Source organism: Puma concolor, chromosome E2 (assembly GCF_028749965.1).
Source record: "Puma concolor isolate L17-30 chromosome E2, mPumCon1.1.hap2, whole genome shotgun sequence".
NCBI lineage: Eukaryota > Metazoa > Chordata > Mammalia > Carnivora > Felidae > Puma > Puma concolor.
In genome coordinates this window covers 54551913-54572148 of record NC_141681.1, presented here as the reverse complement: position 1 = coordinate 54572148, position 20236 = coordinate 54551913, and the positions used below count along the sequence as shown (strand labels likewise).

The window sequence follows — 20236 nt, the reverse complement described above, 5'->3', positions numbered from 1 at the left end:
CTCTGTGTCTCTCTCTCAATAATAAATAAATAAATATAAATAAAATAAAATAAAATAAATAAATAATAAATAAATAAATAAAATTAAAAACAAACAAACAAACTGAAAACAGCCTAAATGTTGGTCAGTGGAGAACTGGTTAAATCTTCGTGGACTGAACTGACATGGTCTTCAAAATATATTCTGAATTACCTCAATAAAAAATAAATTATAAAAACTTAAGATCGGAGCGTTCTGATTCAAAAAATTGTTAAGTGGAACAAGAAAGGTAAAAAACATTGTGAGTCATCTGCCCTTCTTTCTATTAAAAAGAAAAACAGTTTGTACATATTTGCCTAAATCTATGTAAATTCTCCCTGGAAAGAAACACTGGCTGCCTGTGAGGAGGCGAACTTGGTGGAAGAAAGACTCATTTTTAGCATGTAACATCTTGTACATTTAGAATTTTGTATCCTATGAGTATACTGCCAAAATTTAAAAATAAAATGTGCAAAAAGACAAAAAAAAAAAACCTGGGGAGAGGCACAAAGGGTGACAAGGTGCAGGAAATCTTTCGTAATGAGCTGTCCCATACAAGTAATTTGTTGCTGTATTATTTTGATTAAAAAAAAAAAGTTTTCAAACATGTAGCTCCCCCAGAGATCTACAAATTTGCCCTACTCTCATAAACCAGTTCTCCACTTGCAGCCACTAGGGGGCAGTATGTTACCATAATTAAAAGCTTGGATTCAGACAGCGAACCTGGGTGGCTCAGTCGGTTAAGCGTCTGACTTCAACTCAGGTCATGATCTCATGGTTGGTTGGTGAGTACAAGCCCCACATTGGGCTCTGTGCTGACAGCCTGGAGCCTGCTTCGGTTTCTGTGTCCCCCCCCCCCCGCCCCCACCCCCGCTCTCTCAAAAAATAAATAAACGTTTTAAACACTTGGATTCAGACACACTTGGTTTCAGATTCCAACCCCTACCACAGATACCAATTATAAACTCTGGATAAGACAGAAAACATTACCCAAAGACACTGGAAAGTGAACCAAACCACGCAGAAACTGGAGTGAAATTGACAATAAAAAAGAAAGGCGGTGGGTGGTTTCTCATTTGTACAGCCTGGGGGTAGGTTCTAGTCCTAGCCAGAGGGGCAGCTAAAAACACCAGGGGAAAAATCCAGTCTTCCTAGCTTGAAGCACCAGAACAATAGGAAAGTAAGGTATAAACACTGGAAATCCAGGGTGAGGGCACTCCAAATATTTTTATAAAAACTCTGCTCAAATATCTAGCTGACCCTGAACCACATCTGCATGGGATACACTCCAGGAAACCCAGCTAAACCTAAAAAACTGTGAACTGAAATGTGCGGTACAAATTTCATAGGAGGGAGTTTTACAGAGATTACAGTTTGAGTTTAACCAAGTTGATGGGTTGTTTAGGGGAAAAAAAAAATCAGTACTCTTCAAAGGAACATAACAGACTCCAGAGTTTCTACAGTGTATCCAGGATATACTCTAACACTACTCAAAATGGAAACAAATAGGAAAATATGACCCATTCTCAAGAAAAAAGGCAGTAACTTAAGACCAACACCAAAATGACCCATATATAGGACTCCATGTGGACAGTTCGAACCCTGCTTTAGATCCTCTGTCTTCCTTTCTCTCTGTCCCTCCCAACTAGCGCGCGCTCTCTCTCAAAAATAAACATAAAAAAAAGTATATGTCTAGAAAGAAATCTTAGTGGAAAAATAAAACGATAAAAAAATGGAACAGAAATTCTAGAACGAATAATAAATTTAGCAAGTTCACTGGATACAAGTCTAATATACAAAAATAATTGTATTTTATATTGTAAAGACAAGAAGTTAGAACATGAAATTTAAAAATAACTTCTCGGGGCGCCTGGGTGGCGCAGTCGGTTAAGCGTCCGACTTCAGCCAGGTCACGATCTCGCAGTCCAGGAGTTCGAGCCCCGCGTCAGGCTCTGGGCTGATGGCTCAGAGCCTGGAGCCTGTTTCCGATTCTGTGTCTCCCTCTCTCTCTGCCCCTCCCCCATTCATGCTCTGTCTCTCTCTGTCCCAAAAATAAATAAACGTTGAAAAAAAAAATTAAAAAAAAATAAATAAAAATAACTTCTCTTACAATAACATAAAAAACATAAAATACTCAAGGATGAATTTAACAAAGGACCCAAGACCTTTATTCTGACAACTACAAAACCGACTGCTGAGAGGATGCCAACACTTGTATCACTGGAGAAATATACTATGTTCATGGATTGGAGGATTTAATATGTTAGGATGCCAGTTCTCCCCACATTGGTCTATAGGTTTAGTCTCGCCCTGGGTTATTTCCATCTCTTTCCCCCAGAAGGAAAACAAAAATCATCAAATATGGGGGGGCTAGGACTTGACCTAGAAAATTTTTTCTTTTCAATTTTTTTTTTTAATGTTTATTTTTGAGAGACAGAGAATGAGGCAGGGAAAGAGGGAGACAGGGAATCCCAAGCAGTCTCCACACTCTCAGCACAGGCCCAGTGAGGGGCTTAAACCCATGAACCACGAGACCTTGACCTGAGCTGAAATCAAGAGTCAGATGCTCAACCAACTGAGCCACCCAGGCGCCCCTTCTTTTCTACTTTAGTTGCTTACGATTTTTTTTTTTTAATTAATGGGCTTTATTTTTTATTTTTTTTTTTTTAATTATTTTTTCAACGTTTTTTATTTTTATTTTTGAGACAGAGAGAGACAGAGCATGAACGGGGGAGGGGCAGAGAGAGAGGGAGACACAGAATCGGAAACAGGCTCCAGGCTCCGAGCCATCAGCCCAGAGCCCGACGCGGGGCTCGAACTCACGGACCACGAGATCGTGACCTGGCTGAAGTCGGACGCTTAACCGACTGCGCCACCCAGGCGCCCCTTTATTTTTTTTTTAAGATTTTATTTTTAAGTAATTGGGTGTAGACCCAATGTGGGGCTCAAACCTACAACCCCAAGATCAAGAGTAGCAAGCTATACCGACTGAACTAGGCAGGTGCCTCTACTGGGCTTCCTTTCTTTCAAGTTTATTTATTTTGAGAGCGAGAGAAAGAGCATGATGGCGAGGGATAGAGAGGGAGGAAGAGAATCCCAAGCCGACTTCCCATTGTCAGTGCAGAGCTGACGCAAGGCTCAGACTCACAAACCATGAAACCATGACCTAAGCCAAGATCAAGAGTCAGTTGTTCAACTGACTGAGCCACTCAGGTGCCCCTAAGCTTTATTTTTAAGAGCAGTTTTGGGTTGGGACATCTGGCTGGCTCCGTTGGTGGAGGATTCGGCTCTTGATCTCAAGGTCATAACGTTAAGCCCCACGTTGGGTGTAGAGGTTATTCAAATAAATAAAAACTTTTTTTTTTTAAGAGTTTTGAGTTTAAGGGGCGCCTGGGTGGCGCAGTCGGTTAAGCGTCCGACTTCAGCCAGGTCACGATCTCGCGGTCCGTGAGTTCGAGCCCCGCGTCGGGCTCTGGGCTGATGGCTCGGAGCCTGGAGCCTGTTTCCGATTCTGTGTCTCCCTCTCTCTCTGTCCCTCCCCCGTTCATGCTCTGTCTCTCTCTGTCCCAAAAATAAAAAATAAAAAACGTTGAAAAAAAAAATTTAAAAAAAAAGAGTTTTGAGTTTAAGAAAATGAAAGAAAAGTATAAAATATTCCCATACATACCCCTTTACCCCACCCCAGTTTACCCTCTTATTAACATCTTTAAAAAAAAAAACCATTTTGGGAGCACCTGGGTGGCTTAGTCAGTTAAGCGTCCGACTTCGGCTCAGGTCATGAAATCACGGTCCGTGAGTTCGAGCTCCACATCGGGCTCTGTGCTGACAGCTCAGAGCCTGGGGCCTGCTTCAGATTCTGTGTCTCCCTCTCTCTCTGACCCTCCCCTGTTCATGCTCTCTCTCTGCCTCAAAAATAAATACATATTAAAAAATAAAAAAACATTTTTTTTTTAATTTTTTTTTCAACGTTTATTTATTTTTGGGACAGAGAGAGACAGAGCATGAACGGGGGAGGGGCAGAGAGAGAGGGAGACACAGAATCGGAAACAGGCTCCAGGCTCCGAGCCATCAGCCCAGAGCCCGACGCGGGGCTCGAACTCACGGACCGCGAGATCGTGACCTGGCTGAAGTCGGACGCTTAACCGACTGCGCCACCCAGGCGCCCCAAAAAAAAAAAAAAAACATTTTTAATGTGTATTTATTTTTGAGACAGAGAGAGAAAGGAGGGGAGGGGTTAGAGAGGGAGACAGAGGATCCAAAGCAGGATCTGTGCTGAGGGTGGAGAGCCCCACGTAGGGCTCGAACTCACAAGCCTTGAGATCATGACCTGAGCCAAAGTCAGATGCTCAACCCGACCGATTGAGCCACCCAGGCATCCACCCCACCCCCGCCTTATTGACATCTTGCATTAGTGTGATACTTTGTAATAATCACTAAGCCAACATTGATACATTATTATTAACTAAAGTGCATAAACACATTGTGGTTCACTCTTTGTGTGGTACATGCTAGGGAGTTTGTTGTTGTTTGAGAGGGAGGGACAGAGGGACAAAGGGGGAGAGGGAGAGAGAGAATCCCAAGCAGGCTCCACACCCAGCGTGGAGCATGACACAGGGCTCACTACCAGGACCCCGGGATCATGACCTGAGTCAAAATCAAGAGTTGGACTCTCAACTAAGCGATTTTGACAAAAGTACAATGACATTTATCCAGCATTAGCATATCATACATAACAGTTTAACTGCCCTAAAAATCCAGGGAATATTATTTTTTTTTTAGAGAGAGAGAGAGAGAGTGGGGGACAGAGGATCTGATGCAGGCTCCACACTGACAGCAGAGAGCCCGACGTAGGGCTTGAACCCACAAACTGTGAGATCGTGACCTGAGCCTAAGTCAGATGTTCAACCAATGACCAAGCCGCCCAGGTGCCCCAGGAATATATCTTTTTAAGATTTTATTTTTAGGTGGGGCGCCTGGGTGGCGCAGTCGGTTAAGCGTCCGACTTCAGCCAGGTCACGATCTCGCGGTCCGTGAGTTCGAGCCCCGCGTCGGGCTCTGGGCTGATGGCTCGGAGCCTGGAGCCTGTTTCCGATTCTGTGTCTCCCTCTCTCTCTGCCCCTCCCCTGTTCATGCTCTGTCTCTCTCTGTCCCAAAAATAAATAAAAAACGTTGAAAAAAAGATTTCATTTTTAGGTAATCTCTACTCCCAACATGGGGCTCGAACTTACAACCCCCAAATCAAGAGTCACATGCTCTACCGACTGAGCCAACCCGGTGCCCCACATCATTCTTTTTCCTTGGTGTGACGTCGCCTGGGGGAAGGTTCCACAGTGTATTTACCCCTTCTCCTGTGGATGAGCGCATGGGCTGTTTCTGGCTTGTGGCTCTCCTGGTTAAAGCTGTTACAAACCTTTTGGTGACCTTACTCTTATAGATCCTTTGGGAGCTCTAGAGGAGAATTTAAACCAGTGGGTCTCACAGGGCTGCACGAGGAATAAATGCCTGGACCGTCCTGTCCTTCTGCCCCAACGCAGCAGCAAAGACACCCCCGTGTTAGAACCCAAGTCAGCTCACATCTACTCAAGACCCTCCACGAGCTCCCAGCTCACTGAGTGTAAATTCTGTCCCCGCCTCTCTGGGTCTCTGCCTGTAACCATCTCGTCTCACCGCAAAGCGACCCCGAAGACCTGTCCACCGAAACTTGTACCACCAGATTCCAGCTGTTTGCTCTTACCTCCCCCGCCCCTCCACCTCGCCGACCCCATTCCAGCCACACCGGCCTCCTGGCTGATCCACACACGCGGGGCACACTCTGCTGTTCCTGCTGTTCCCTCTGTCTGGCTGGCTCTCCCTCCGGATGTCCCCAGGGCTTGCTTCCTCATTCTGTTCGCCAGGGAGGCCCCCACCCCCAGGCCACTCAGCCAACAGCACACTGCCGTCCTGTGCTCTCCAGGGGGCTCCAGGAATGCCCTCAAAACCTGCTGACGCCTAGAGCCTCCTCTCCAAACGCCTGTGCCCCCTCCTTCCAGCCCACGGTCCCCCTCCCCCCCAGCTCCCAGGCACAGCCCCCAATTCCTCCCCAAGGCCCCCGTCACCCCCTCAGAGACACACAGACAAGGCCCCAGCACTGGAATTTATTGCCTCCCTGGCAGAGAGGAGGCACTGTGGGGGCCGTGCCGGCTGGCGGATGAATCCTTGGGGGGGCTGGTGGGGGCTGGTGGGGTGCTGGGCGGGAAGTGTTTCTCTGTTGTGTGGTGTGAGGCCCAGATTCGGAGCTGGAATGGTCAGTGGTGGCTCTTGAAGGCTGAGCTTGACACGGGGGGGCCCTGGTCTGGGCTGGGGGGGGGGTTCTGCCAGTGAGAAACGGATGGTCACTCACCCTTTGGGTCTGTGAGACCCCGGGGGAGGGGAGGGGGCGGGGAGGGGGCAGGGAGGGGCTGCAGCGTCCTGGAGAAGTTTGACCTGGTGGGTCCCTGAGAGCTCAGGGGGACAGGGACACGGGGTGGGTGTGGCCACATCCCGCAGGTCCAGATGGGGAGGGGGGCCTGGCCACCGGGGCCCCTCCTCCGGTCATCCCACGGGGCCACAAGGCTGTAGCGGGCACACTGGGGCTCAGAGCTCATCGTGGTGTCGCGTGAGGTCCTCGCCGTAGTTGGTGGCCTGGCTGCCCACGAACATGTTCCAGTTACTCAGGATCTCGGCCTTGCTCAACCGCCCATCCTGGAGGGAGGGTCAGAGGTCAGCAGGGATGACAAGGGGCCCTGCCTGTAAGACTCCTCTCTGTCCTCTGTGGCCCCCCCCAGGTCTCCGTCCCCCTCTCTCTGGCTCTCCGCTCCTCCCTTCCCGCACCCCTCTCAGTCTGTCTGTTGGAGCCCAACAGGGACCCCGGCAGCCCCAAGGCGGGGTCTGGTCACTTCTGCAGAGCCCCACCCCCCACCCCCGGCACACCTTGTCGGTGTCGCTCTCGTGCAGCAAGTGGTTGGCCTCCACCAGTGGCTGGTCCTGGGCGGGGGGCAGCACCCAGTGGCCGACCTCACTGCCGTCCAGCCGCCCGTCCTTGTTCAGGTCGCGGAAGTCCCGGAACTGCTCGCGCTCGGTCCGCACCCAGGCCGGCTCCTCCTCCCCGGGCTCGGCCGAGTACAGATCCGCTGGGTCGGGCGACAGGGGTGACGTCAGGCGGTTTGGGGCCGCGACCACCAGGGGCTCTGTCCGGTCCCCGACCGCTCCTGACCAAGGGGGCCCGGGCAGCCCCCTTCGCTTTCCCTGGCCTCGGTCTCCTCCTCTGTTTGAATGGGACTAACGGCAACACCCCATTTACAGGTGACAGTCCTGCTACAGGGAAAGTGACTTGACTGATCGATCCTTTCCTCAACTGGCAATCAGTCTGAGGGATACACACATGAAATGCTGTGTGCCACCCTTAGAACAGCTCACCCCGCTTTCAGAACCTCCCTCAAGGGGCACCGGGGTGGCTCCGTTGGTTGAGCGGCGGGCGACTCTTGATTTTGGCTCAGGTCATGATCTCAAGGTTTGCAGGTTCGAGCCCCGCACTGAGCTTCGCACAGAGCTGACTTGGGATTCTCTGTCTCCTCTCTGTCCCTTCTCTGTTTACTCTCTCTCTCCCAAAAAATATATCTAAAAAATTTTTTTTAATTATTAAAAAAAAACAGTGTGGAGCCTGCTTGGGATTCTCTCTCTCCCTCTCGCTCTCTGCCCCTCCTCTGCTCGTGCTCTCTCTCTCTCTCTCTCTCTCAAAATAAATAAATATTAAAAAAAAAAAAAGTTACTCCCTATCCTATCCCCTGCCCCCCTTCAGCCCCTGGCGACCAGTAATCTAATTCCTGTCTGCATGAATTCTATCCTGAACATTTCATATAAATGCAGTCATGCGATATCGTGGCCAAACTCGCGAACTGGGAGATCATGACCCAAGTGGAAATCAAGAGCCTCAAACAGACTGAACCCCCCCCCAGGTGCCCCCGTTTTCTTATTAAAGTGTAGCCACCGCACGTCACTTTGGTTTCCTGTACCCCACCGCGACTCAGCGCACTGTTTCCAAGATTTATACACTTTGTAGCATTGTATTAATCCTTTATCCCTTTGTATGCCCCAATAACATTCCATTGCCTGGACAGACCTTTCGTTCGGGCGTTCATGCGCTGAGGGGAGTTTGGGCTGCCTACAGGTGACTGTACCTGCTGGGTGTTCCATGACCGCCTTTAGAGGCAAGGACACCGAGGACGAGGAACTCATGGGCGGTCACACAGCTGGGGGTGGGGGGGCGGGCAGGTGGGAAGGAGGCAGGCCGGCTGTGAAGCCCGCACCCCGGAGCACGGCTCAGGGCCCGTGACACCCCCTCAGTATTCCTCCTTCCCGTTCTTCCCCATACCATTCAAATTTGTGAAGTTACGGGACCCTGGGGAGTCTGGAACCCCACGGGGAAGAGAAGCAGCCTAGGGGGGTCCGGGTGGGACCCTGGGCTCGGCCGCCTGAACTGACGTCCTGTTTCCCCCTCAGTCAAGTATCTATCCCTCCGGGCCTCAGCTTCCTCATCCGTAATATGGGGGAATCACAGCCTCGTAGGGGTTGAGGGGGGCATTAACTGAACTGATGAGGTGCTAACCACTTAGAACAGAGGCTAGCATGTGACAGGGTGCCAGCTTTCATTCTTAGTCAGTGACGATGCTGCAGTTCTTGCTTATGGGGGGGGTGGGGGTGGGGGGAGACTTCTACCCTCATAGATGTAAAAAAAAAAAAAAAAAAAAGAAAAGAAAAGAAAAAAATGAATTATGCTTAAATAAAAAGGTCTTGGGGCGCCTGGATGGTTCAGCTGGTTAAGTGTCTGACTCCGGTTCAGGTCATGAACCCGCGGGTCATGAGTTCAAGCCCCGCACCAGGCTCTGCGCTGACGGCTCAGAGTCTGGAACCTGCTTCAGATACTTCTGCCCCTCCCCCACTTGCGCTCTGTCTCTCTTTCTCTCTCTCTCTCTCAGAAATAAATAAAAAGGTCTTGAGAGGCCTGGCTGGCCCAGTCGGTAGAGCGTGTGACTCTTCTTGGGGTCGTGAGTTCGAGCCTCACGTTGGGTGTAGTGATTATGAATAAATAAACTTTAAAAAAAAATGTATTGGGGCACCTGGGTGGCTCAGTCAGTTCACCATACGACTCTTGGTTTCGGCTCAGGTAGTGATCTCATGGTCATGAGAACGAGCCCTGAGTCGGGCTCTGCACTTACGTTGCGGCCAGGAACCTGCTTGGGAGTGTCTGTACGCGTCCCCCAACCACTGCCCCTCCCCCACTCATGCTCTGTCTCTCTCTCAAAAATAAACATTAAGGGGCGCCTGGGTGGCTCAGTCGGTTAAGCGTCCGACTTCAGCTCAGGTCATGATCTCACGGTTCGTGAGTTCGAGCCCCGCATCGGGCTCTGTACTGACAGTGCAGAGCCTGGAGCCTGCTTCGGACTCTGTGGTCTTCCTCTCTCTCTGCCCCTCCCCCATTCATGCTCTGTCTCTCTCTCAAAAATAAATAAACATTAAAAAAACACTTTATAAAAAAATAATAAACACAAAAAAATTTTTCTTAAAGAAAAAGAAAAATATTTTCAAACTTGAAAAAATATCCATGTTTAACAGCTTTCCCCTCAACTAAATTCTTTGCCCCTCAAGACAGAGGTAGAGGCGGGGCCGAGGGCAAATTTGGGGGTGTAACAAGACCACCCCCCAAATTCTGAATAACAGGAGACACAGCCTTTGCTGTGCAAATACAAGTTCAAGACAAGCTCCCTGACTTCCCACCCCAACCAATGCAGCCCCTGAGGCTGGATTTTGCAGACTCCGGACCCTCCCAGGAAGGAACCCGGTGTGGGATATTCTCTGCTGTATCCTCAACCGCTACCATGCAGTAGGTGTTCAATCCATGTTTCCTGCTCCTGGCACACAGTAGGTGCTTGATAAATGCTCTTCTGGTCTGGCACATAGTAGGTGCTTGATAAAAATTGGCTAGGCCCAGCAAATATGTGTACTCAATAAATGTTTGCTAGGCCTGACACACGGTGGGTGATCGATAAATACATGAGGGGCCCAGCACACAGTAGGTGCCTAATAAATGTCTGGTGGCTACATGAACTCAAGCAGTGCCCCTGCCCCCACTTCAGAGGGCCATGGCTCTCCCATGGGTGGTATACACCGGGCTGTTCGGGAGAAGACAAGCGTCCTCAGGGAGGGGATCAGGTTCAACTCACCAATGTACTCCTCCACTTGGACGTAGCCATCTTTGTTCTTGTCCAGATCTTCCAAGGTTTCCTGGGGAGAGAGGCATTGGGTCAGGCTCTGGGGGAGGGATGTGAGGTTCTCTCCGGGAATTCTGGCTCGGCTGTGCGGCCAGGCATCAGAGCAGTCTCGGCACGGTCTACCCGGCCGGGGCTTGGGTGGCTTTCTGGGGTGCCCAGTGATGCAGGCCCTACCTGGGGTGGGGGGGGGGGTGGCCAGGGAACCCGGATGTCTTATAACATACAGAACACACAAGGAGATGTGTCCCGCATCGGTAACACTCTTCTCGCCCCCGAAGCAGACACTCTCCAAGGGCAGAAGCCTCTTCCCATTTAGCAGAGCCTAGACCCTAGCTCCCTTTTACGTATAAGCAGGACATAACGTGGTGGACCATTGTAACGCACAATACCTCAGCTCCTGGTGTTTTTCTCCACTTTGGGTTTTTTTTTCTTTTTTTTTTTTTTTTTTAATTTTTTTTTTTTCCAACGTTTATTTATTTTTGGGACAGAGAGAGACACAGCATGAACGGGGGAGGGGCAGAGAGAGAGGGAGACACAGAATCGGAAACAGGCTCCAGGCTCCAAGCCATCAGCCCAGAGCCCGATGCGGGGCTCGAACTCCCGGACCGCGAGATCGTGACCTGGCTGAAGTCGGACGCTTAACCCACTGAGCCACCCCGGCGCCCCTTTCTCCACTTCTTGAGCAAACAGCTTCTGTTCCCCACTTTTACGTTCAAACTCACTCACTATAGGACAGTGCCGCGTCCGACACCCCACTATGTTCTCTAGCAGAGACAGCTCCAACATCTTAGGGTGGCCAGAAAAAATATGGGAGGCTCACTTACATTCAACTTTCAGATGAACAGGCCATAATTCTTTAGCATAAGTATCTCCCCACACAGTGTTTGGAATATACTGATGCTATAGGACACAGTTACATTTGAATTTCAGAGAGGGGCGCCTGGGTGGCTCAGTCGGTTGAGCGGCTGACTTTGGCTCAGTTCATGATCTCGTGGCCCACGGGTTCGAGGCTCACGTCGGGCTCTGTGCTGACAGCTCAGAGCCTGGAGCCTGCTTCTGATTCTGTGTCTCCCTCTCTCTCTGCCCCTTCCCTGCTTGTGCTCTGTCTCTCTCTCTCTCTCTCTCAAAAATAAATAAACACTGAAAAAATTTTGAATGTCAGATAGTTTTTCAACATAAGTATGTCCCAGATATTGTGTGGGACATACTTATGCTAAAAAACGTATTTGTTGTTTACATTACTTGTCATAAGTTCAAGTATAATTGAATGCCCTTTGTTATTTGCTAAATCTAGTAACTCTATGATACGTATATTGAAATTCCTGTTATTTCTTTTTTTTAATATTTATTTAATTTTGAGAGAGAGGGGGATGGAGTATGAGTGGGGGGGGGGGCAGAGAGAGAGGGAGACACCGAATCCGAAACAGGCTCCAGACTCCGAGCTGTCAGCACAGAGCCCGAATGTGGGGCTCGAACTCGGGACTGGTGAGAGCACGACCTGAGCCAAAGTCGGAGGCCCAACTGACTGGGCCACCCAGGTGCCCCTCCTGTTATATCTTATAAGTGACTTTTCTCTGTGTTCCTTTGATATAGTACAGTTGGGGCTAATAGCAATGTTCTGAAATCCTACGTGTGGGGAGGTTACACCTGACATCCGTGAACGTGAAAGATTAAGAGTGGAATTTAGACAGAGGCTTGGCAAACTTTTTCCATAAAGGGCCAGATAGGAACTATTTCCGACTCAACTCTGGAGCTGTAGCACACGAAGTGTATGGGCCTAGCCGTGTTACAATAAAACTTTATTTACAAAAACAAGCTGTGGGCTGGATTCCGCCACAGGTTACATAGTTTGCTGCCCCCTGGTGGGGACCACGGATTCAACTGCTGGGGTTCAAATCCAGGCTGTGCCACTTTCTAGTCTGGGTGATCTCAGGCAAGTCTCACCTCTCTGTGCCTGCGTGTCCTTGTCTGTAAAATGAAGGTGACTGCCCACCCCCACAGGGTTGCCATAACAATTCAATCAAGGTAACGCTTAGGTAAAGGTGTTACGACGGTGCCCCTGGCACACAGGACATGGCGATCAGGGTCTGTTAAGTAATCTCAACTCAGGGGCTGCCTGGGTGCCTCAGTCAGTTAAGCGTCCGACTCTTGGTTTCCACTCAGGTCATGATCTCACGGTTTGTGAGATCGAGCCCCGCACTGGGTTCTGCACTGACAGCGCAGAGCCTGCTTGGGATTCTCTCTCTCTCCCCACCCTCCCCTCTGCTCTCTGCCTCAATAAATAAATACACGTTAAAAAAATAATCTCGGGGCGCCTGGGTGGCGCAGTCGGTTAAGCGTCCGACTTCAGCCAGGTCACGATCTCGCGGTCCGTGAGTTCGAGCCCCGCGTCAGGCTCTGGGCTGATGGCTCAGAGCCTGGAGCCTGTTTCCGATTCTGGGTCTCCCTCTCTCTCTGCCCCTCCCCCGTTCATGCTCTGTCTCTCTCTGTCCCAAAAATAAATAAACGTTGAAAAAAAAATTAAAAAAAAAAAAAAAAAAAAAAAAAAATAATCTCAACTTAGGAGAGTAAAGAGGTGTTACAACATTATCTACTAGTGAGTTCCAGAAGGCTGGGTTAACATCTCTCCTCTCTGGATCCTTTTTTTTTTTCTTTTTTTTTTTGAGAGAGAGAGAGAGAAAGAGCATGAGTGGGAGAGGGGCAGAGAGACAGAATCCCAAGCAGGCTCTGTGTCATCAGTGCAGAGCCTGACGCGGGACTCGATCTCACGAACCGGGAGATCGAGACCTGAGCTGAAACCAGGAATCAGACGCTTAACCGACTGAGCCACCCAGGTGCCCCTCTCCTCTCTGGACCTTTGTCATCTCCAGAGTGGGCTGGACATCAAGCCAATAAAATGCCCTAGAAATATCTAAAGCCACTGCAAGCACACATCCCAGTGGGTCCAGTGAGTCCCTCCAGAAGGTTTATCCCGTAGCTATACTGACGTGTGTGTGTAAATGGACGTAATGAGCATCTCCCACGGGTCAATTTTGCAGTTTGGCATGTACTAACTCATCCAGTCCCCGTAACCAGCCTTCATGTGTGGATATTATCAGTACCACCATTTTCTAGATGAGGAAAGGTCTAGAGAGGTTAAATAACTTGCCCAAGATCACACAGCCAGAAAGCTGCAGGGCTGGGATTTGAACCCAGGCCTTCTGGCCTCAGAGCCCTCGGTCCTAACAGGCTTGCCACAGACCCTCAAAACAGCTCTGAAAATGGAAACACAAGACAGGGGTTAGCCGTGGGGACGGGATGGGGAGTCGGGTCGAGGATGACTCACTTTTTTTTTTTTTTTTTTTTGCATCTTTTGGGCATTTAAACACATCAGTAAGTTAGCTATTTTAGAAATACACATAATTATATTTGAAAACTAATTTGTGAGGGGTGCCTGGGTGGCTCAGTCTGTTAAGCATCCGACTTCAGCTCGGATCATGGTCTCATAGTTCGTGAGTTCGAGCCCTGCCTCGGGCTCTGTGCTGTCAGCACGGAGCCTGCTTCAGATTCTCTGTCCTCCATTTTCTCTGCCCCTCCCCAGCTCACGTGCACATGATTCTCTCTCTCAAAAATAAACACACACTAAAAATAAATACATAAAGGGGTGCCTGGGTGGCTTAGTTGGTTAAGCTCTGACTTCAGCTCAGGTCACGATCTCACGTGGGTTCGAGCCCCACATTGGGCTCTGTGATGACAGCTCAGAGCCTGGAGCCTGCTTTTGATTCCGTGTCTTCCTCTTTCTCTGCCCCTCCCCTGCTCACGTTCTGTCTCCTCTCAAAAATAAACATTTTAAACAAACAAACAAACAAACAAACAAACAAATAAGGGGCTCCTGGGTGGCTCAGTCGGTTGAGCGTCCGACTTCGGCTCAGGTCATGATCTCCCGGCTCGTGGGTTCGAACCCCATGTTGGACTCTGTGCTGATGGCTCGGAGCCTGGAGCCTGCTTCTGATTCTGGGTCTCCCTCTCTCTCTGCCTCTCCCCTGCTCGCGCTCTGGCTCTCTCTCAAAAATAAATAAACATCAACAACAAAAAAATTAAAGTCTATTAAAGTCTAAAGAAAGATATCCTTCCACTATAAAATGGAGAGGGGATTGGTGAAAAATTACAAATAGAAAGTCCATGTATGGGGGTGTGGTCAGGTTGGGGTTTTCCTGGAGTTTGGCCACAACTGGGGCTTCCAGAGGCATTTCTGGGGAATATGTTTTCCTTCTTTTTTTTTAATGTTTATTTCTTTTTGAGACACACACACACACACACACACACACACACACACACACACACACACACACTACAGTGGGGGAGGGGCAAAGAGAGGGCAAAGAGACACAGAAGCCAAAGCAGGCTCCAGGCTCCTGTCAGCACAGAGCCCAACGCAAGGCTCGAACTCATGAACCGTGAGATCATGACCTGAGCCGAAGTCGAACACTTAACTGACTGAGCCACCCAGGTGCCCCAGTCTGTCTGGGGGATGTGTTTTCTTAAAAAAAAAAAAAAAAAAAAAAAAAGTTTTATTTATTTATTTTGAGAGAGACAAAGACGGTGTGAGTGGGGAAGTAGCAGAGAGAGAGAGAGGGAGAGAGAGAGAGAATCCCAAGCAGGCTCTGCACTGCCTGTGCAGAGCTCGATATGGGGCTCGAACTCATGAAACCGTGAGATCATGACCTGAGCAGAAACCGAGAGTCAGATGCTTAACTGAGCCACCCAGACGCCCCTGGGGGATTCTTCTGATGGCAGGCTGGGGGCCCAGACCCCAAATGTGACCACAGGAAGGGGAAGGCAGAGCCAGGAGAGATTGGACACAGGGAGGTCAGGAGTCGGGCAAGGGAGAAAGTGCCCTCCATTGATCTGTTTGTAGCCTGGGTTCCCGGGCACTGTTAGGCTGGCCCTGACGTCAAAAGCCTGGGTCTGGGGTGGGGGAGAGGAGAAGATGGGAAGTGGGGAGCGGGCTCCTCGGGCCCTCACTCACAGCAATCACGATGTCCCGCATGTGAGGGAATTCCTCGGGGTGCAGGAAGGCAGTCAGCTCCTCACGAGTGGCCATTGAGTCCCCGTCCTGGTCCGCCACCCGGAAACGCCGCTCATCACGAGCCATCATCTTCTTGTAGGTTTCGGCGTCCTCTACGTCATGAAACTCTTCACCTGGGGAAGGGGGATATCTCGGTCAGGTGTGCTTTAATGGAGGGAATACGAGGCTGGTTGAGGGAAAAGCCAAAGGGATCCAACTCAGTGGAGTCAGGGCAGGAAGACCTCACAGAACCCATAATAATTAATAGAGATTCATTATTTGTATATAGTGTCTACCTTGCAGTGAGAGCTTATTATATGCTCTTTACCTACAAAATTGCATTTAATTCTCACCCCCACCCACCCCCACACACAAGTAAAAGGAATTCTTTCATTTATTCTCACTTTATGAAGGAGAAAATAGATTCCCACAGAGAGGAAATAAGTGGCCCAAAGTCATAGGGCCAGGAATGATGAACTCTGAGTGGACACTGGCCCTTGGGGCCCCAAGGTCACCCTCTGGTGCAGTAGGTTATACTGACTCGGGCTAAGGACAGAGAGGAGAGGAAGGGCATTTTCAACAAAGGGAACAGTATGAGAGGAATGTGGAGATTTGAAGAGCGTGATGAGTTCAGGGAAACTGAGGGAGATCCACATGGCTGGCCAGAAAATGCAGAAAAAGAAAGCCAGAGCGTTGAGCCAGGCTGGACTGAGTTGCTGGGAATCTCCTTTGGAGGCTCTGGGAAGCCATGAAAGGCTGTGAGCAGGGGAAGGTCAGGGTCAGCTCTGGGCGTGGAAAGCCCCTCTGGGATTTGCATGAGGGACAGGCTGGAGGAGGAGTGTGGGGTGAGGGTCCAGGAGGGAGAGAACATTAGCTGTGGGGGTCACAGGGCTGGGGCATGGCGACAGACAGGAACATTTACCATGTCCCCAGACAGCCAGGGGACAGGGTGAATGGATTTGGGGTTCTCAGGATGAGAGGTCGGAGATCAATGGTCAGGATGACAGAGTATGACAGGTAGATGTCCCTGGTCAAGGATCCCCCAATCGCGGGGTTATGGACGTCGCGGATGCCGGAGCGAAAAGCCAGAGATCAGAGACGGGGAGTCTCAGGGTGATGGGGTACTAGAAGTGGGTAGACCCTGCTCAAGGGTTAGAGGTCAAAGCTTAGGGATTCTGTTTAATAAGCTAAAGGTTCTCAGGATGAGGCTATCAAAAAAAAAGTCAAGGTCACGATGTGTGTGGGGAGCGGGAGTCGGGGTCTCGCCGCGTACCGGGCTCGTAGTGGCCATAGGTGGCGTTGCGCAGTTCCTCCCAACCCACACGCCCGTCGCGGTCCGTGTCGTACGTGTTCCAGGCCGCGCTCACCGAGTCCCGTATGTGCCGCTGCTGCGTGTGTGCGATCCAAGCGCGGAGCTCGGCCAGCGACACCCAGCCGTCCCCATCCCCTGCGCGGTCCATGCGGTCCACTATGCGCCTGCGAGTCCGGGCGGGGCACACGTCAGTCCCGGACTCCGCCCCCCCAGGAGTCCCGCCTCCACCCAGGCCCCGCCCCTGGAGCAGAGCCACGCCCCCACTCGAGACACACCCTCAGAGAGCGGTGATAGCGCGGTCCCAGAGCCGCCAGCTCAGCGAGGGGAGGCACGTGTCAACCCCAGGGCCGCGCCCAGCGCGGGGCTCCGCCCCCTCAATCCAGGCTCGGCTCCCAAAGGCTCTCACGCCCTTTCCGAGGCGCCGCGGTCCTCCACAAGCCCGGGCTGGGGGAAGGACCTACGACAATCCAGGGTCACACCCTCCACTCCAACTCTGCCCCTAGACCCTCACTTGCTCCATCTGTTTGTCCGAGTCGGGGTGGGGTGAGGGAGCGAGGCGCCACACCGCGCCCCTCGCCCTCATGGCCCCTGTCCCAAGCCTCTCTCTGAACTCTGATGGCCACGGCCACACTCACCCCTGACATCTCACCGTTTTAGGCCCTGCGGGTCTTCAGGCCATCCCTTCCAACCCGCCCCCTGCCCCGCCCGCCTGGCTGCACCGGCCCATTGCAGGTGCCTCTCCCCACAGCGCCGCCCTGGGCTGCGTCCCGCACCTCTTCCCTACCTTTCCCTGACTGTATCAGGCATTGGCCTAAGACACTCGCCCGCAACCCCGCCGGCTTGGCCTCCATCACTCCCTTCCCGTGCTCCGGCCGGACCACGTGCACCTTGCGGTCTCATATGAAGCCCCCGGAGGCCCTTCCTCACACACCTTCTCTCGGGCCGCTCCAGTCGGATCCCAGGCCCCCGCCACCGGTTTGGGTCCTTGCCCAACCGCTCACAGAGCCCACAGGGAGCGCTCCCCTGGGTCGCTGTCCTTTAGCCCCGCAACCCAGCCCCTAGGGTTGACTCCCAGATGGCGATGCCCAGGTCGCCGCCCCCTCCCGCTCTGGGCTGTCTCTGCTCTGATCGGTCTGGAGCTGGAGTCCCCAGGACACACACCCTCCCTCACTGAGGTTCAGGCTGTTGTTCAGTCTAGGTGCAAATTCTGCCACCCCCTCTTGCTGTCTGTGTGACCGTGGGCAAGTCACTTAAAAAAAAAAAAAAACACGAACAAACTCTCTGTGCCTTGGTTTACCCCTGTAAAATGAGGGATAAACACTAGCCTGATTGTGGGGATTGCCTAAGTTAACCCTTGTAAAGCACTTAGAAGGGTTCCAGGTACTGTAGCAAGGGCTATTCCAAATGCGTTAGCCTATCGCTGCCTTTCCTCCTCCAACCCTCCTTCACCCAACCCCATCCAAGCACAATCTCCCAGCCAGCAGACCCAGTCACCGCCACTGTCTCCACCCTGGTCTCGTCACCATCATCTCTTGTCTCCCATGTAGACTACTCTAGTTGATTCCTCACTGGCTCCCTGCTTCTTGCCCCCTACAGCCTGTCCCCTCCAAGGTAACCAGAAGGATTCTGTTGAAACTTAAGTCAGCTCAGGTCCTTCCTCTGCCTAGAGCCCTCCCTTGGCTGTCATCTCATCCAGAGAAAAGCTGAAATCTTCACTGTGGCCTGAAAGGCCCTGGGCTCTTTGTTCTCTCTCTGCCGTGACCTCCCACCTTCTCCTCTTGGGTAGCCTCACTGTTGCTCAAATATCAAGCCTGCTCCTGCCTCAGGGCCTTTGCATTTACAGTTCCCTCTGCCTGGAATGCTATTCCCCCATATACTCACATGGCTCAAATATTACCTTCTCACTGAGGCCTCCCCTGACCTCCCTGTTTAAAAACACAACCCCGAATCCTCCCTTCCATCTCTCTCCTACCCCAGACGGGCTCGGCTTTCCTCTGGGCTGAGCTGGTCGAATTCCTTGGCCACTTCCCGTCCCAGGAAAGCTTCATGGTCGTACTGGAAGTTTCCGTGGGCGTCATCATGAGGGGCCTCGCTCAGGGGGGCCGCCTGGTGCACCCTCCCCTGGCCGTGAGGGCCTGCGTCAGGGGATGGCTTGCCCTGGACCCCACGCCTGAGCAGCAGCAGTAGCAGCAGAAGTGATGGACGCCACATCATCAGTCCCTAGGGAGTGGTGGAGGCTAGGAGTCAGGGGTCCCAGGAAAAAGGATAGAGACAGGGCAGAAGAATGTCGGGCCGGCGGGGGGAGGGGGGTGTGCGGTGCGTGGAGAGAGCGAAGACAAGACAGACGATAGCAAGCCGCAAAGTTTAGGGCTCAAGAAGGGCCGGGGATGGGCAAAAGGGGGGCGGGGTTCTCCGAGATAGGGACTGACTCTTCTGAGGGAGTCCCAGACTGGTCCCAGAGCCGTTAGTGGGGGTTTCAAGCGGGAGACGTGGCGTACTTCCCACGCCAAGTATGGGATGGGGTCGTGGCCAGAGAGAAATCATGCAGGCTCTCAGGCGTCCTTTGCAGCCTGGACTCAATTCCTCGACCCGAGCGAACCCGAACCGCCCTCCCTGGGCAGGCCACCCGCTCTCGCCTCCCTTTACCAGACAATCCAGCTTCGCTTCCCCCTACACGTTCTGCTCGGCGTTCTCCGTAAAGATGCCCCATTTGGCGGCTCTCCAGCCAGGCCCCGCCTCCAGCAGCTCAGAGGCCCGCCCTCCGACCAATGAGCGCTCACGAAGACCCCCCCAGGGGGCGGGGCCCGTGAACTCCGCGGACGCCCCACGCCACGTCCACAGAGAAGAGTGGGGGCCCCCCGAGGTTCCGCCCGCCCCTTCCCGGGGCCGGCGAGGTGGGCGGCCCCTGGAGAGACACGAGGCGGGAGGACTACAGCTCCCGGCAGGCCTCGCAGCGACCTGCCGACCACCCCCAGCTCTTTGATTTCGGGAGCCTCTTGGGAGATTTGCTTTTTCTTTTGGGGGGGGGGAGATGTATTTTTTTAAGTTTTGTTTTGTTTTAAGTAGGCTCCATGCCCAGTATGGGACCCGAGCTCACCACGAAGATCAAGAGTCATATGCTTCATAGACTGAGCCACCCAGACACCCCATGTTTGTTTCTTTGTTTATGTATGTATGTATGTATGTATGTATGTATGTATGTATGTAATCTCAACACCCAAGGTGGGGCCCAAACTCACCACCCGGAGTTCGAGTCTCATGCTCTTCCAGCTGAGCCAGCCAGGCGCCCCAAGAGATGTATTTTTATCTTTCCCTTTGTCAGCATGGTTTTAGAAAACAGGGAACCGAGGGGCCAGAGGCATCCATTTCTCTCAAAGAGGAAACAATATTTCTCTTCCGCTCCAGCGAGGAGTCGGGTCAGACTCCAGCCAAGAATTCCTCAAAATGCCTGGCACAGTGTAGGCATTCAGTATCTGTGAAGCTTATGAATGAAAAAGACATGACTCGGTATAAAATTGGTATATTCCACGGGGGCAACATGTTGGCATCGAGAGAGTGTGGAAGGTCAGGGCC

The 20236-nt window shown here is 51.7% G+C and overlaps 1 protein-coding gene across 2 annotated transcripts; it reads right to left on the bottom strand.

Moving 5' to 3' along the window:
- Positions 1 to 6136: 6136 nt before the first annotated feature.
- On the bottom strand, positions 6137 to 20050 carry RCN3 (reticulocalbin 3). 2 transcript variants are annotated; one of them, XM_086690421.1, is made up of 7 exons: positions 19903 to 20050; positions 18636 to 18883; positions 16625 to 16827; positions 15313 to 15485; positions 10257 to 10317; positions 6967 to 7166; positions 6137 to 6738 (listed from the first exon to the last, which is right to left on the bottom strand). In XM_086690421.1, the coding sequence occupies exons 1-7, from the start codon at positions 19921 to 19923 to the stop codon at positions 6631 to 6633; spliced, it is 1014 nt and encodes a 337-aa protein (XP_086546547.1). In that variant the 5' UTR covers positions 19924 to 20050; the 3' UTR covers positions 6137 to 6630. The 2 variants fall into 2 exon arrangements, with proteins under 2 accessions (XP_086546547.1, XP_086546548.1); XM_086690422.1 differs by lacking the exon at positions 19903 to 20050 and adding an exon at positions 19310 to 19461.
- Positions 20051 to 20236: the final 186 nt, after the last annotated feature.

Coding starts and splice junctions, on each gene's coding strand:
- RCN3 (XM_086690421.1), bottom strand. CDS start 19,923: ATGAGACTCGAACTCCGGGTG. Junction 18,884..19,902: donor TGAGACTCGAACTCCGGGTG/GTGAGTTTGGGC, acceptor ACCACTCCCTAG/GGACTGATGATGTGGCGTCC. Junction 16,828..18,635: donor GAAAGCCGAGCCCGTCTGGG/GTAGGAGAGAGA, acceptor CCGGACTCGCAG/GCGCATAGTGGACCGCATGG.